Here is an 11,713-nt window from a genome sequence, read left to right as displayed (position 1 = left end):
TCGTTGGGCCTGTGAGAAGGGCACGACTGCACACCCTTCACCCTCAGAGTCACTTGCTTTGCCGGGTGCACCCACAACACCGGACCCAAAATTAAGACGGATAGAGAGAGAGGCTCGAGAACGATGACACGAGAGCGCGTTCGATGGCAGTACGTCATCCAGCAGCTATGCAGTGAAGAGAAACAGTAAAGAATGCCAGCAAAGCCACGGCAGTGGCAAGAGAGTGAGACGCAGGCCCACTTACACACAAGGGTCGTGTGGTCGGGAAGGGAGTGAAAGGGTGAAGCTTGAGCTTGCATACAGCGATAAAGCGAGCACCGTACGTACAAGTGCTGACGGTGGGGGCTGGTTCCACAACAACGGTCAGCGAACGACATGAAAGCGAAAGAGAGAAGTAGCGACTGGGCACATGAAGGGAAAAAAAAGAAGTGAAAGCAACGAAAAAAATAAAACGAAGCGCCAATCATGAAAGAGGCCGACAGCTCACCGCCCAGCAACGGAGGAGGCTCGTGAGGACAGCAACGAGAGCGGCGCGCCGGAAACGAGCAGCCCAACCCCGAGTCAGACATGGCGCAAGGTGAAAGCGCGCCGTGGAGGCCCACAAGACGCACAGAGACACACACACATACACACAGAGAGAGAGACATACACAGAGGCAAAGAGAAAAAGGAAAGGGGGACAATGATAAGAAACGTATCGGAGACGACGCTGAAGCAAAAAAGGAAAAGCGGTGAGACGATAAGAAAAACTTCACCCGCACACGCATTTCATTCTCCTTGTTGATGGAGTATATATATGTGCGTGCTATTACGGTTCCTTCATTGAAAGCTGTACATGTGGCCGACCCTTGCGCAGCCGCCGTCCCCCTCCTCCGTGCCAGAGAGGTCTCAGTCCGACGAAGGGAAAGAAAGGGTGAGCGCGGGGTAACGAACAAGCGCCCACAAAAGCGAAGACGTGAGCAACCACCACCCTCTTGGCTTGCGCTGCCGATGGCGTGCCCCTTCAAGCAGCATCGAGGCAGGGAATATGCAAAACGGAAGGCATTCCCCCTCTCCCCCTCCCCACAGACACATCTCACACACCAGAAAAGAGCAGCTCTGCAGCGCGCTCCTGCCAAAGTTCAAAGGGATCGTCCCCCTCTTTCTGCGCACTGCTTCTACCTACGGGCAAGGACGTGTGTATATGTGTGCCTGTGTGTGTGCGTGGGGGGGGCGCGCGCGCAGGAGGGATAGAATCCCTGCTACACTGATCACACATAACACGTAGAAACACGACGGAAACTTCAGGGGGGCACTCGTGGGGCAGTAAGACAATGTGTTGGAAAGAAGAGAAGCAGTGGCAAACAAAGCTTGCGTTGTGATCCTATCTTCTGATCACTAAGCTTTACGGTGTACCTCGTGTGCTCTCGCTTTCCGGTGACTCTAGCTGCAGCGGCTACTCAGGTCAGAGCAGCCTTGGCAGGCAGACACATAGGTTAGCACCTCGACACCATAACAAGCGAGAACAACGATGCGCACACATACGGCGAAGCTTGCGCTACGCTTCGTCGTGCTGCTCACCCGCACACGGCGGCTTCTTTGCAGCGCGCGTCACCCGCCCCTGCCCGCGTCACACTGTCGCTGGCGTCGCCGTTGTTGTCGTTGAGGTCGAGCACGCTGGCGATGCGCTCGTAGACGTGACTGACGGAAACGCCACCGCGCGCGGCGATGCGCATGGAGACTGGGTGGCTCATCGCTACGGTAATGTTGTACCGTGCTTCCGGAAAGTTGCCGAGCAGCTGCATCTTCAAGTGGCGGCCCAGCAGAGCCGTCACAATGAGGACCTCCAGGAAACCGAACTCCTGCCCGATGCAGCTGCGCTTACCGCAGCTGAAAGGGATATAGCCGCAGCGACCGCAGCGCTTGCGCAGCGCCTGCCCTTCTTCGCCAATCCATCGCTCGGGGCGGAACACGTCAGCATCGTCCCCGTACACGTGCTTGTTGCGCTGCAGAGAGAAGAGCGTGATGACAACGGTCATGCCCTTTGGGATAACAACTCCAGAGCCGGGAAGATACACATCTTCAGCAGCGTCCCGGTAGATGATAGGCGCTGCCGGGTACATTCGCAGCGCCTCGTTCACGACGGCCACAAGGTAGTCGCACTCCATAAGCTCTTCGACGGTGGGGCAGGTGCAGATTGAGGGCATCAAGTCTTCAAGGGCCTCGTAGAGGCGGTCCTGCACCTCCAAATGGGTACCGAGCAGCGCGAATAGGAACGCCACCGTGTGACTTGTTGTGTCGTGGCCAGCGAACAGAAACGTGACGACGTGATCCAGAACGTCCTCCATGCTAAAATGCACGTAGAGTTCATCGATCAGCGCGTCCATCACGCACCGACGCGTGCCGATCTGATTCATCTTCATGTTCTTATCCAGCAGCTGCGAACTCATCTCCTTGAGGGTGTTGCGGGCCTTGATCTGGGCAGATGACTTGAGATATGGGCAAAAATAGTTCATGCGGGACATCTTCATCACCTCATCGAAGTGGCGGCGCATAAGCAGCGACTCGTTTCGGGAGGCGCGGAAGGCCGCCTCGCCAATGGTGGCGAGCGCCATGCGAAAGATGTGGTCGCTAAGGTTCACCACAGCGTTCTGATGCCCGCCACGCTGGATGGCTTCGAAGAGTCCCCCCATCATGCGTAGGGCCTGCATGCGAACCGTTTCATTCGCAAGACCGCGCACATTTTTCGACCTAAAAATGGGCATGAGGAGTCGGCGATGGACGGCATGTTCCTCCTTGTTGCCAATCGCCACGAGCCCTACGCGGCCAACGACGATGCGCACGATGTCGTAGCCAGTGCCTTTATAGAATTTCGTGTCGGCGCGCAGCAGAACATGCTCGATGTCGACCGCGCTGGAAAGCACCACGTGTGGGCGGAAGAATATCTTCATGACAAATGGTTTGTACTCGAACTCGCTGCACCACCGCTGCAGCGTTTTCAGCGGGTCGCCCTTTCGGACAACGTAGAAGTGACGGTAGAGGACACGCTTGATCATGCTCCATAGCATGCTGTCCTCTGGGTTGTGCGGAACTGCGGGCTCTGGCATGTTCGGTGGCGCGGAGTACACCGCCTGCAGTGTCCGCGTGGCAGCGTAGGCGAGAATACCGACAGACGCGAGAACAGCCACCTCCCTGAGCGGCACAGTAGCGGAGGTCACGCCGTACTTCATGGTGTGCCGAGAAAGATGAGTCCAGAGTAGTCGCGCTCGCGAGGAGACGCCACAAGCCCGCGGGGTGGATCAGCCGATGAGCAAAGCAAGAGATGGCGGGAGAGGCAACGAGGAGGAGCAAAGAGTTGAGGAAGGTGAGCTCAAAAAAACAAACAAACGTTGTGATCCCTTAAGGGTACGGGCAGAAAACGATGTGGAAGTGGGCCGCTCGAGAGGAGAGGCTAGCCAATGCTAAATAAATATATTATATATGTGTGTGTGTGTAAAAAACAACACCAACAAAAAAGAGACCCCTTAAGTGCCCACAGCGTACCACGAAACAGCGGCGGCCTTAGAAAAAAACGAATAGGTGCGAAGATGGGTGGGGCAGAAAAAAAGGGAAGTGGGTGGGTGTGCTCGATCAGTGATGAACTGTGCAAAGAGACCCATCCCGACTTACCGTAATGTGCTGGCGTGGCTTCTATACATCGACTTTCGCTATTCGCAAGTGCGCTACGGGGTTGGTGGTGATAGAGCGTGCGTGTGCGTGTGCTGGGCAGAAGAAGAGGAGAGGAAACGCGTGGGAATAAAAGAAGAAACGGGGCAAAGACACGCGGGTGGGGTAATGAACTCAGTCACAGAGTAAGGAGAGGGAGAGAGGGAGCATGTCAGCGGGGTGAAGTGGAAATGAGCGACGGTGCACGTTGTGAGACCGAAGCGGGAGGGAGGGTGAGGAGGCGGAGAGAGCCAAACGCGAACAAACGCGTAGGTGAAAGGGGCCGAGGGACTACAGTGAAACGATTCTCATTGCGGACGGCCGCGGGCGCTGATGACTTCTGTGGATATTGTTCTGCACCGCTCTTCGCACGTGCTTTCAAAAGGGAGCCTGAACAGCAACGCTGTAAGAGCGCCTCTTTCTGTGTGCGCGGGTGCACGAGCGAGCACGGCGGGGTCGGGGAAGTGCTACCGGATGCGCACGTAAATGGGCACGGCTCACACGCGCCATTGTCAGGGCCATCTGTGCGCGGCTTCCTCACTTGTGGCGACACTTGCTTTCACTTGACGAAGCACGGCCAAGAATGAGCGTCAAAGGTAGCCATGTGCATGCATATTTTATGTGCGTATCGGCACCAAAGCATGAGCGAGTGCTTTAGCCGCTGTGTCGTTCCCATTGCAGAATGCGTCAGCGGAAGCCCATGAGAACGCAAGAATCACAGGAGGAGAACACCTATGCATCAAGTTCACACAGCACCAAGAGCAGTGCGTGTCCACATCAAACAAAGGGCGGCAATAGCAGCACAAATAGAGGTGTGGGGGCAAGTTCAACGTGCACAGCTGCGTCTCTGAAGCTTGGCAGGTATAGCGAAAGGGCGACGCCAGCATTGCGTGTTCGTGAGGGCGTCGAGAGGGAAGGGAGGGATAGGGGGGAGGTTGGTGCACCTATCAGAGACACACTTAATGCTCTTGTGCCTTCTGTTCCCTTGGCATGCGCCGCACCCGCCGCGCCCCGGCGCTCTTCTCCCGCTCCGCCATCTTTTGTTCGTAAGCGATCTGACGAGACAGCTGAAAGTTCACCACCTTTCCCGGTTTTGGGTTGCGCTCCGTGTGCAGTGCCTGTAGAAAAGAGCCTGCCAAGTCCATGTAGAAGCGCTGCTTCGCTGGATTCGCCTCCATTCTCTTCCGCGCCCATTCCTCTATCAGCCGCTTCTTGAGAAAAGTGCGAGCGTGGCGAGACTTGACGGTGATGTCGATGCTGCGGTAGCACATGCGCAGGAGGGACATTGGAGAGCTGATCTCTAACACGCGCTGCTGCGAGTGCATATGCTGACCGGAATAACCCGCACCACCAGGTGCAGCGGTGGTGCCAGATCCGCCGCGGGAGGCTGTGACGAGCCGCACAGCGGTAGGACGCAACATTGAATGTCAGCGCTCTAACTTCTTGATGAATAGTTGACAGAGAAAGAGTCACAGTGTGTGTGGGGGTGAGAATCGTTCACAGTTTGTTGTTGGAGGAGGGAGTGATTGCGCCCATGCCTCTGCAACAAAAGCGCCACCGACGCGCACGCGCAAGCGAAACAATGGCAAGGGGATTTTTTTCTTACACCTTGAAGGTGAACGCTGTTGAACATTTCAAGCAGCTACACACGCTTCCTCCCCATCCCAGGGTTCCATCTCTTCGCTTCGCGAGCGCTACCCTTACACATACAGGTACGCAGAGAGGGAGGTGAGCAGTGTCAGAGGTTCGCAGAGGTCGAACTACTAACAAAGACGCTTTGGTGTTACATCCTCGCGGAAGAACACAGTCGAGGTGGCAGTGTGTACAGAGGGATTTGTGTGCAGAGGCAGTTCCATTTGTTTACATGAGACAAGCACTTTCCAACTAGCAAAAAAAATATGTTCTTGCTAACATCGCTTGTGTGTGTGTGTGTGTAAAAGCGGGCCGATGGAAGAGAGGGAGGCGAAAATCTCGGAAGACAAGGACGTGCACATTGGCACCGTTCCAAGGAAAAACAATTAGTGCCGATAATACAGAGAGCCCTCTTCTCCCCTTCACACACAAAGAAGGAAGAGAGAGGAGCAGCTCCATTCAATGCCCCTTTCCCATCCCCCCCCGCAAAAAAGAAAAACAGCCGCCGCGTTGTTCTCCTGCGGATCAGGAAGCTGCTTCATCAATATGCGCAGGAAAGGCTGGTGGATGAAATGACAAAGACGATCGGAGGCAGGGGAGCAGAGGAGGAAGGTGTGTGCGTGTGTGTGTGCGTGGTGATGGTGGTGGGAGGGGGGGTGGGGGCGGCGGCGGCGGCTGAGGTGGTAAGGCGGGGCGCGACAAGAATACAGAGTCGTGCAGGAGGGCAAAGCAGGGTGCAAAGAAGTAAGCAAGAGAAGCGGGCAGGGCCCCGGAGCGAGGGAGAGCAAGAGGAAGAGAGAGGGCAGCGCGGGGATCTGGGACCCAGGAGCGTATTTCGCATCGAGGCACGAGCTGCCCACGCCTATCCTCTTGTCCACGCACACGCACGCTTATCAGCTGCCGAAAGCGAGATGGCCGCACAGGCGCGCAGGAGAGCACTTGGCGCACAAACAGAGAGAGGGAGGGAGAGGGAGAGGAAAAAGCAGCGGTGAGAGTTTCAGCGCCCATGCCATAAATGAAACAGCAACAAAATAGGAACTAATAACGAAAACAAATGGACAGGGTCACACACGCGTTTCGTTTCAGGCATCTAAAAGTTGCAGACTGGGGTCGTTGTTGGTGAATGCGCCGTATCCGTCTGGTAGCGCAGTTGTCGCCCTCCCAGACGCCAGACCGCCGCGAAGTCGTGAAAGGTGAAAAAATGCCCTGAAAAAACTTGAGTCTTTTATGCCAAAAAACGTCGAAGCGCCCCACCGCGCGACTTGGTCGCTGCTGCTGCCGTCCCGTGACCGCTGGCGGTTGCGCCGGCATATATCTTGCATGGCTCTGGCGTATCCGGCCATTATGGAGGACGGAGGCTCGGTGAAGAGTTCTACACGCCATAGCTGCATATGCTCGACTACTCGAGCAAAGGCAGCCCAATGCGCTGACGGAATCGCCACCTCCTCTAGAAGCAGTACGCGCAGATTCGAGAGGTGGGGCAGACAGTCGATCAAGACTCTCACCTGCTCAGCAGAGAGGGAGGTGTAGCTGAGGTCGAGCTCCTCCACCTCTCGGTCGCAGCCTTCTAAGAGAAACTCGCGCAGTGTGAATGCGTCGTTGCTACAGAGGAAGTTGCCGCGAAGACTCAGCCGTCGAATTTTCGTGTAGGACATGAGCTGCGTGAGGCACCACAGCGATGACTTTGTAAGGTCGTTGTACGAGAGGTCCAGCGAATGCACATGGCAGTCGTGGTGCATTGAGAGAAAGACAATCCCAACAAGGAGAATAAGCAGCCCCGCGGAGCCGATATGGCAGGAGGAGAAGGACAGCGTGGAGAGAAGACCATCGCCGCCATCCACGAAGTCTTGCTGCATGGCTGACCCCGCCGCCCGCCCCACCTCCACAGCCGCGCACAGTCGTCGGAAGCCCTCGAAGATCAGCACCTGCATGCGATCAGGACCCACAAAGACACCGCTAATGTGAAACAGACTGAGTTGAAAAGTCTTTCCACCTAATCTTTCCGCAATGTCCGCAAACAGTTGGTTTTCCGATTCAAAGGTCCGCTCGACCAACAGCGGCGCGTATTGGTTCTCCGGCTTGCCCTCGTGTACATTGAAGAGGAGGTCGCGTGTTAAGAGGGCCTCGGGGCTGTATTTCACCGTGGCCGTGGTGCAGCTGCTTGCCCGGCGCCCCAAGATGGAGAGCGGCAAACCGCAGCTCCCCTTCAACTGGCGCTCCGAGTGCACGACAAGCCACCACGGCCCGTAAAAGCGTAAATCGGAATCCCACTCCGGGCGTTTTTGTGGATGGTTCCACGAGACGGCCTGCACGGTGTGCTGAAGCTTCTCCATTAGCGCCGTTAGCAGCTGCTCAAACGATGTGGGGTGCGTGTGCATCGGATAGGCAATCCGCTCGGCCTCCCTGTTTGTCAACATCTCTGTTGTCATCTTTTTAATGTAGAGTAGGGGGTCAAAGTCGATGGGAAAGAGATGCTGCTGCTTCCGGACGGCGACGCTCCGATGAGCGCAGAGCACAGGATTGCTAACCTCCAGCTCTGCGGACCGCCTCGGTGCGTTGAAAACGCGTAGCACCTGTCCTTTTTCCTCCTTAGCGATGGAGGGCGCTAAGGAGGTGTGGCAGGTGAGCCGAACGGAGCGGAAGGCCTCCATGCAGGGAGGGGAGGAGAGATGAAAAGCTTTGCCAAGCTTTTTGGTGGGAAGGGCGACAACTCCCCGAGGGGTAATCAGAGAGACGAAAACAAAAGAGTGTATGAGCGAGAGACAACACAGCCTATAGGCTACCTGACCTCTCTGCGGTGGGACTGCTCTGAAGATCAGGCGAGAGCGAGTAAGAGCGAGTAAGAGGACACACACGGGTGAGCGGGTGGAGAGGAAGACAAAAGGAAGGAAGACCTTCAAGGCGACAGACGATGCTGCTCTTTAGGCCGGTGAGCGTATGGAGAGGCGATGGCAAAATGTGCTGCACAGCGCGCGCAAAGCCGCTGCATCTCGAGGGCCTTGCCATAGGAGGGGATAGAGTGGTGAAAGGTCTCTTTTAGGGCACGCAGCAAATCGGTTCGCATGCTCACGAGGGGCCCTGGAAGCGGACCCCACAGACACGTTGCTGCGTGCATGCTTCTGTGCGCTCGTTACTGATCGCCGACACCGCTGTCTTTCTTTGAGTTCGGGCTCACATCGATCCCCAAATGTCAAGTGGCGGAAGGTACCTGGGGCGCTGTCGTGCGATCATCGCCAGCTGCCGGCCAAGCTGCTGCTCCCGCCGCACCATTTGCTGAAGGAGTTCGGGGCTCGTGTGGTCGTAGCCTAGCGCGTGTAGTGAGGCGTGTACAAGCGCTGCGTGGAGGTATGGCGCCAGGGGAAGAGTGTAGAAAGGGCCGCGATTACACCGGAGACGCATGTAATCGAGCGAGAGAAAAATATCCCCGAGGTCTACCAACTCCGCGCGGATGGCAGAATGCGTCAAAGAAGACGGTGCCGCCGCTAATTCCGCACTACACGCTGATGTTCTCAGCGCAGCTCTAGAGCCCTCGCCGCCACTGCTCATGTCAAGAAAATCGCTGAAGAGAAGATCATTCATGAAGCTATGTGCCTTCCCGACGGAAGTGAAGGTGAGCACATCGGTTGGCCGATCCGCACCCTTGTATTTGTAGTTCAGTTGACGCATGCAGTCGAGGGAGACGAAATTGAGATTCAGCTGCGTGTCGTGAGGGGCGCGCTCGAGAGTAAGGAGGACTTGCATGACGTGCCGAACTCCGCGGCGCAGAGTGGGCGTAGCACCCGTAATCGTGAGGCCTCTGAATATCATTTTTTTTTGATGCTGCTTGCCGTCCCATTCGGCAGAAGCCGAGCCCCTGTGATGGAGACAGGCGGGACACACAGGGAAGAGAAAGGTGGTGCTGGTGGTGATGGGGGAGGGGAGAGGCGGGAGCTAGCGGCGACAAACGTTGTACGTCGACGCGAAGGGTACCTCTTCTGCCGGCCGCTCGCTCATTAGATGGCGCGTCACCACTCCCTCAACAGAAAAAGGGCGCTGCCTATGGACTCGCTGCGCTCCATTATGGCCGAAAAGGCAAAAAAGAGATGGGGTGGGCAGGAGGGCCGTTTCCCGGGGAATGTGCCCTTTGGAGGAGGTGCGTCGCACGGGCATTCAGGTGCGACAGACAGGGAGCACATAAGCGAGCCACTCCACTTCAGGTCGTCTCCCAGGGTGACAGCATATCCCAGACTGCCGTGACGCGGGAGCGGGAGAGCGGCGCTTTTGACTCGGTGATGTAGACGAAGCATGCATGCCTGCATCTGTGTCTGTGTTTGCTCCGATGCGTGCTTACTGTGCGGGCGGCCACTTCCTTGGCATCAGTGGGCTCGCACCGAGGACGAAGCGGAACAAAACAAAAAAGGGCTGGAGAAAATTCGATGAATCCACCCATGAAAGCGTCACCAGCAAAGAGCTTCGGACACGGTGGGGCTGTGCATGTGGAAAGTCGCACGCTGCAGCGACTTCGCTCACACAGGAGCCGGCAGAGCCGCGAGTGCTGCTTGTCCCTTACGGAATTGGCGTGACAGCAGTTCGCTTGTCGAGCACAGCCTGCACTTCACGGGCCCGAGCGAAAGCAGCGCTCCACGGCGTTGCTGCCGTAGAGGATGCGATCTCAGACATGGTCAATGGAGTTACCTTCCACACGACCTCGATAAAGCGTGCTTCCTGCTCTGCTCTGCTCGCGTCATCGCCACGTCTTCCCAGCTCACTCGCCATATTCGAGAGAGGCGTCGCTTCCTCCGTCACGCCGCGCAGTTTCACGGCCGAGGTAACTAGTCGCCGCAGCGAGCACTCCAAGGGTCGTAGAAGCACGGACGCTGCATCAGGCGCGAGTGAGATCCACGAAAACCACAGCCGCGTCAGGAGCACAAGGCACGGAATGTCGCAGGTACAGACCTGCTCCGCACGAGCTACGTGCATGCGAGGAAGTTCCTTCTCGAGACAGAGGCAAACTCCATCCACCGTGCAGCGAAGGATCACCGCGATAAGGCGCGCTGAGGCTACGTGCGCGAAAAAATCGTAGGGGGAGCACTTCTCGGATTGGCCACAGAGAGCATAGCTCCGGCACCGCAGAAACAGGCACCAGACAAGCGGCGCAACTCCCTTAACTGTCGGCACGGCGTTGCCCGCTCGCCAATCGATGACTTGAAATGCGTGCAGCAGCACCTCACGCACGAGCTTCTCGGCGTGGCAGGACTCCACTTCACAGGTGACGCCGACGAAATCGACATCCTCGATGCCTCGCCACTGTGTCGCTGCGGAGGACGTTGTGAGTGCCGTACGGGTCTCTGTCATGCTTACAGACCCATCGTCGCCGACGTGCGTGAGTTCCGCAAAGCGACTCCATGCCCAGCGGAATCGTGCGTATGTAGTTAGCAGCGCCAGCGGTGGCAAAAACGTGCGTAAAGGTATTCCATACGTCTTCCACTCCGCCACGCACTGGCGCGCCGCGCGCGCGAAGAAGCGGCCAATGGCTTCCTTGATTCGATAGATATGGGGCCTTTCGGCGTCGCCGACAGCGTACGCACCGCCCCAGCACGCCTGCAGCGATGCGAGAGAGACTGCTACTTTGCTCGCGAGCGCGATCGATTGCGCACTGAGGCCTTCGAGCCACGCTACCCACTCTTCCACGCAAGCATGCATCGTGCCATTAGATGCACCTGCGATGCGTGCCGCAGGGGTTTGAGCTGCAATGTACACGAGTGAGAGTCGCTGCATGTGCCCTATGACGGATAAGGCAGCCATTTCTTTAGCTGCCTCCAGACTGCTCTCTGCATCGTCCGGCGCAGCTACAGCACGCCTCGTGTAGCTGGCCATCGCGGAACGGAGACATGAAGCTGCACTGTCCAGCGTGAGGACTACTGGGTAGGCCAGCGGCGGCCTGCGGGCATCGAAATCATCTTGAAGACTGCTGCAGGAGCGCGCATTCGGTGTTGCCATTACCGCACCACCGCATTCAGACTCCTCTCGTGCGGCCCACAGTACGCATAGCAATTCAAAACGACGTCCACAACAAAGGAGAGGGAATGGGCGGGGTGAGGAACACGAGCACGTCGGGAATAATCTGCGAAGGCGGTAAGGCACAGAATAAATGAGGGGAGGTGTTCACAGCACAGAGAAACATCTTTATTGCCTGCTGTAGCTACGATCGCTCGCATCATGACCGGGTCCGGCAACGACGCCGTAGACCACTGAGGAATGGCTTTTTCTTTGTCGGCGTGAGCACTTCCTGCCACGCCGTCTTTCTTGAAGACGAACGCACCCCTCCAGCCTCCCACAGAGAACGAGTCGGTGCACTGTACCTCCATGAGGTATCACACGGTAATCGCAGCCCTCCTGCCACGAGGGCTGCGCCAACC

General features: G+C 57.1%; 5 protein-coding genes across 5 annotated transcripts; all 5 read right to left on the bottom strand.

Moving 5' to 3' along the window:
• Positions 1–1,555: 1,555 nt before the first annotated feature.
• On the bottom strand, positions 1,556–3,208 carry LSCM1_02360 (uncharacterized protein; the record flags this gene model as incomplete). Its single annotated transcript, XM_067319943.1, has 1 exon — positions 1,556–3,208. The coding sequence occupies one exon, from the start codon at positions 3,206–3,208 to the stop codon at positions 1,556–1,558; it is 1,653 nt and encodes a 550-aa protein (XP_067175318.1).
• A 1,434-nt stretch (positions 3,209–4,642) lies between these two features.
• Positions 4,643–5,104, bottom strand: LSCM1_02359 (uncharacterized protein; the record flags this gene model as incomplete). Its single annotated transcript, XM_067319942.1, has 1 exon — positions 4,643–5,104. The coding sequence occupies one exon, from the start codon at positions 5,102–5,104 to the stop codon at positions 4,643–4,645; it is 462 nt and encodes a 153-aa protein (XP_067175317.1).
• A 1,293-nt stretch (positions 5,105–6,397) lies between these two features.
• On the bottom strand, positions 6,398–7,966 carry LSCM1_02358 (uncharacterized protein; the record flags this gene model as incomplete). Its single annotated transcript, XM_067319941.1, has 1 exon — positions 6,398–7,966. One exon carries the CDS (start codon positions 7,964–7,966, stop codon positions 6,398–6,400), a length of 1,569 nt encoding a protein of 522 aa, XP_067175316.1.
• Positions 7,967–8,486: 520 nt separating this feature from the next.
• LSCM1_02357 (uncharacterized protein) lies at positions 8,487–9,122 on the bottom strand (the record flags this gene model as incomplete). Its single annotated transcript, XM_067319940.1, has 1 exon — positions 8,487–9,122. The coding sequence occupies one exon, from the start codon at positions 9,120–9,122 to the stop codon at positions 8,487–8,489; it is 636 nt and encodes a 211-aa protein (XP_067175315.1).
• A 738-nt stretch (positions 9,123–9,860) lies between these two features.
• On the bottom strand, positions 9,861–11,294 carry LSCM1_02356 (uncharacterized protein; the record flags this gene model as incomplete). Its single annotated transcript, XM_067319939.1, has 1 exon — positions 9,861–11,294. One exon carries the CDS (start codon positions 11,292–11,294, stop codon positions 9,861–9,863), a length of 1,434 nt encoding a protein of 477 aa, XP_067175314.1.
• Positions 11,295–11,713: the final 419 nt, after the last annotated feature.

Source organism: Leishmania martiniquensis, chromosome 34 (genome assembly GCF_017916325.1).
Source record: "Leishmania martiniquensis isolate LSCM1 chromosome 34, whole genome shotgun sequence".
In the NCBI taxonomy this organism is placed as follows: Eukaryota; Euglenozoa; class Kinetoplastea; order Trypanosomatida; family Trypanosomatidae; genus Leishmania; species Leishmania martiniquensis.
Note: the sequence above shows the minus strand (reverse complement) of the source record. Positions and strands in the feature narration are given on the sequence as shown.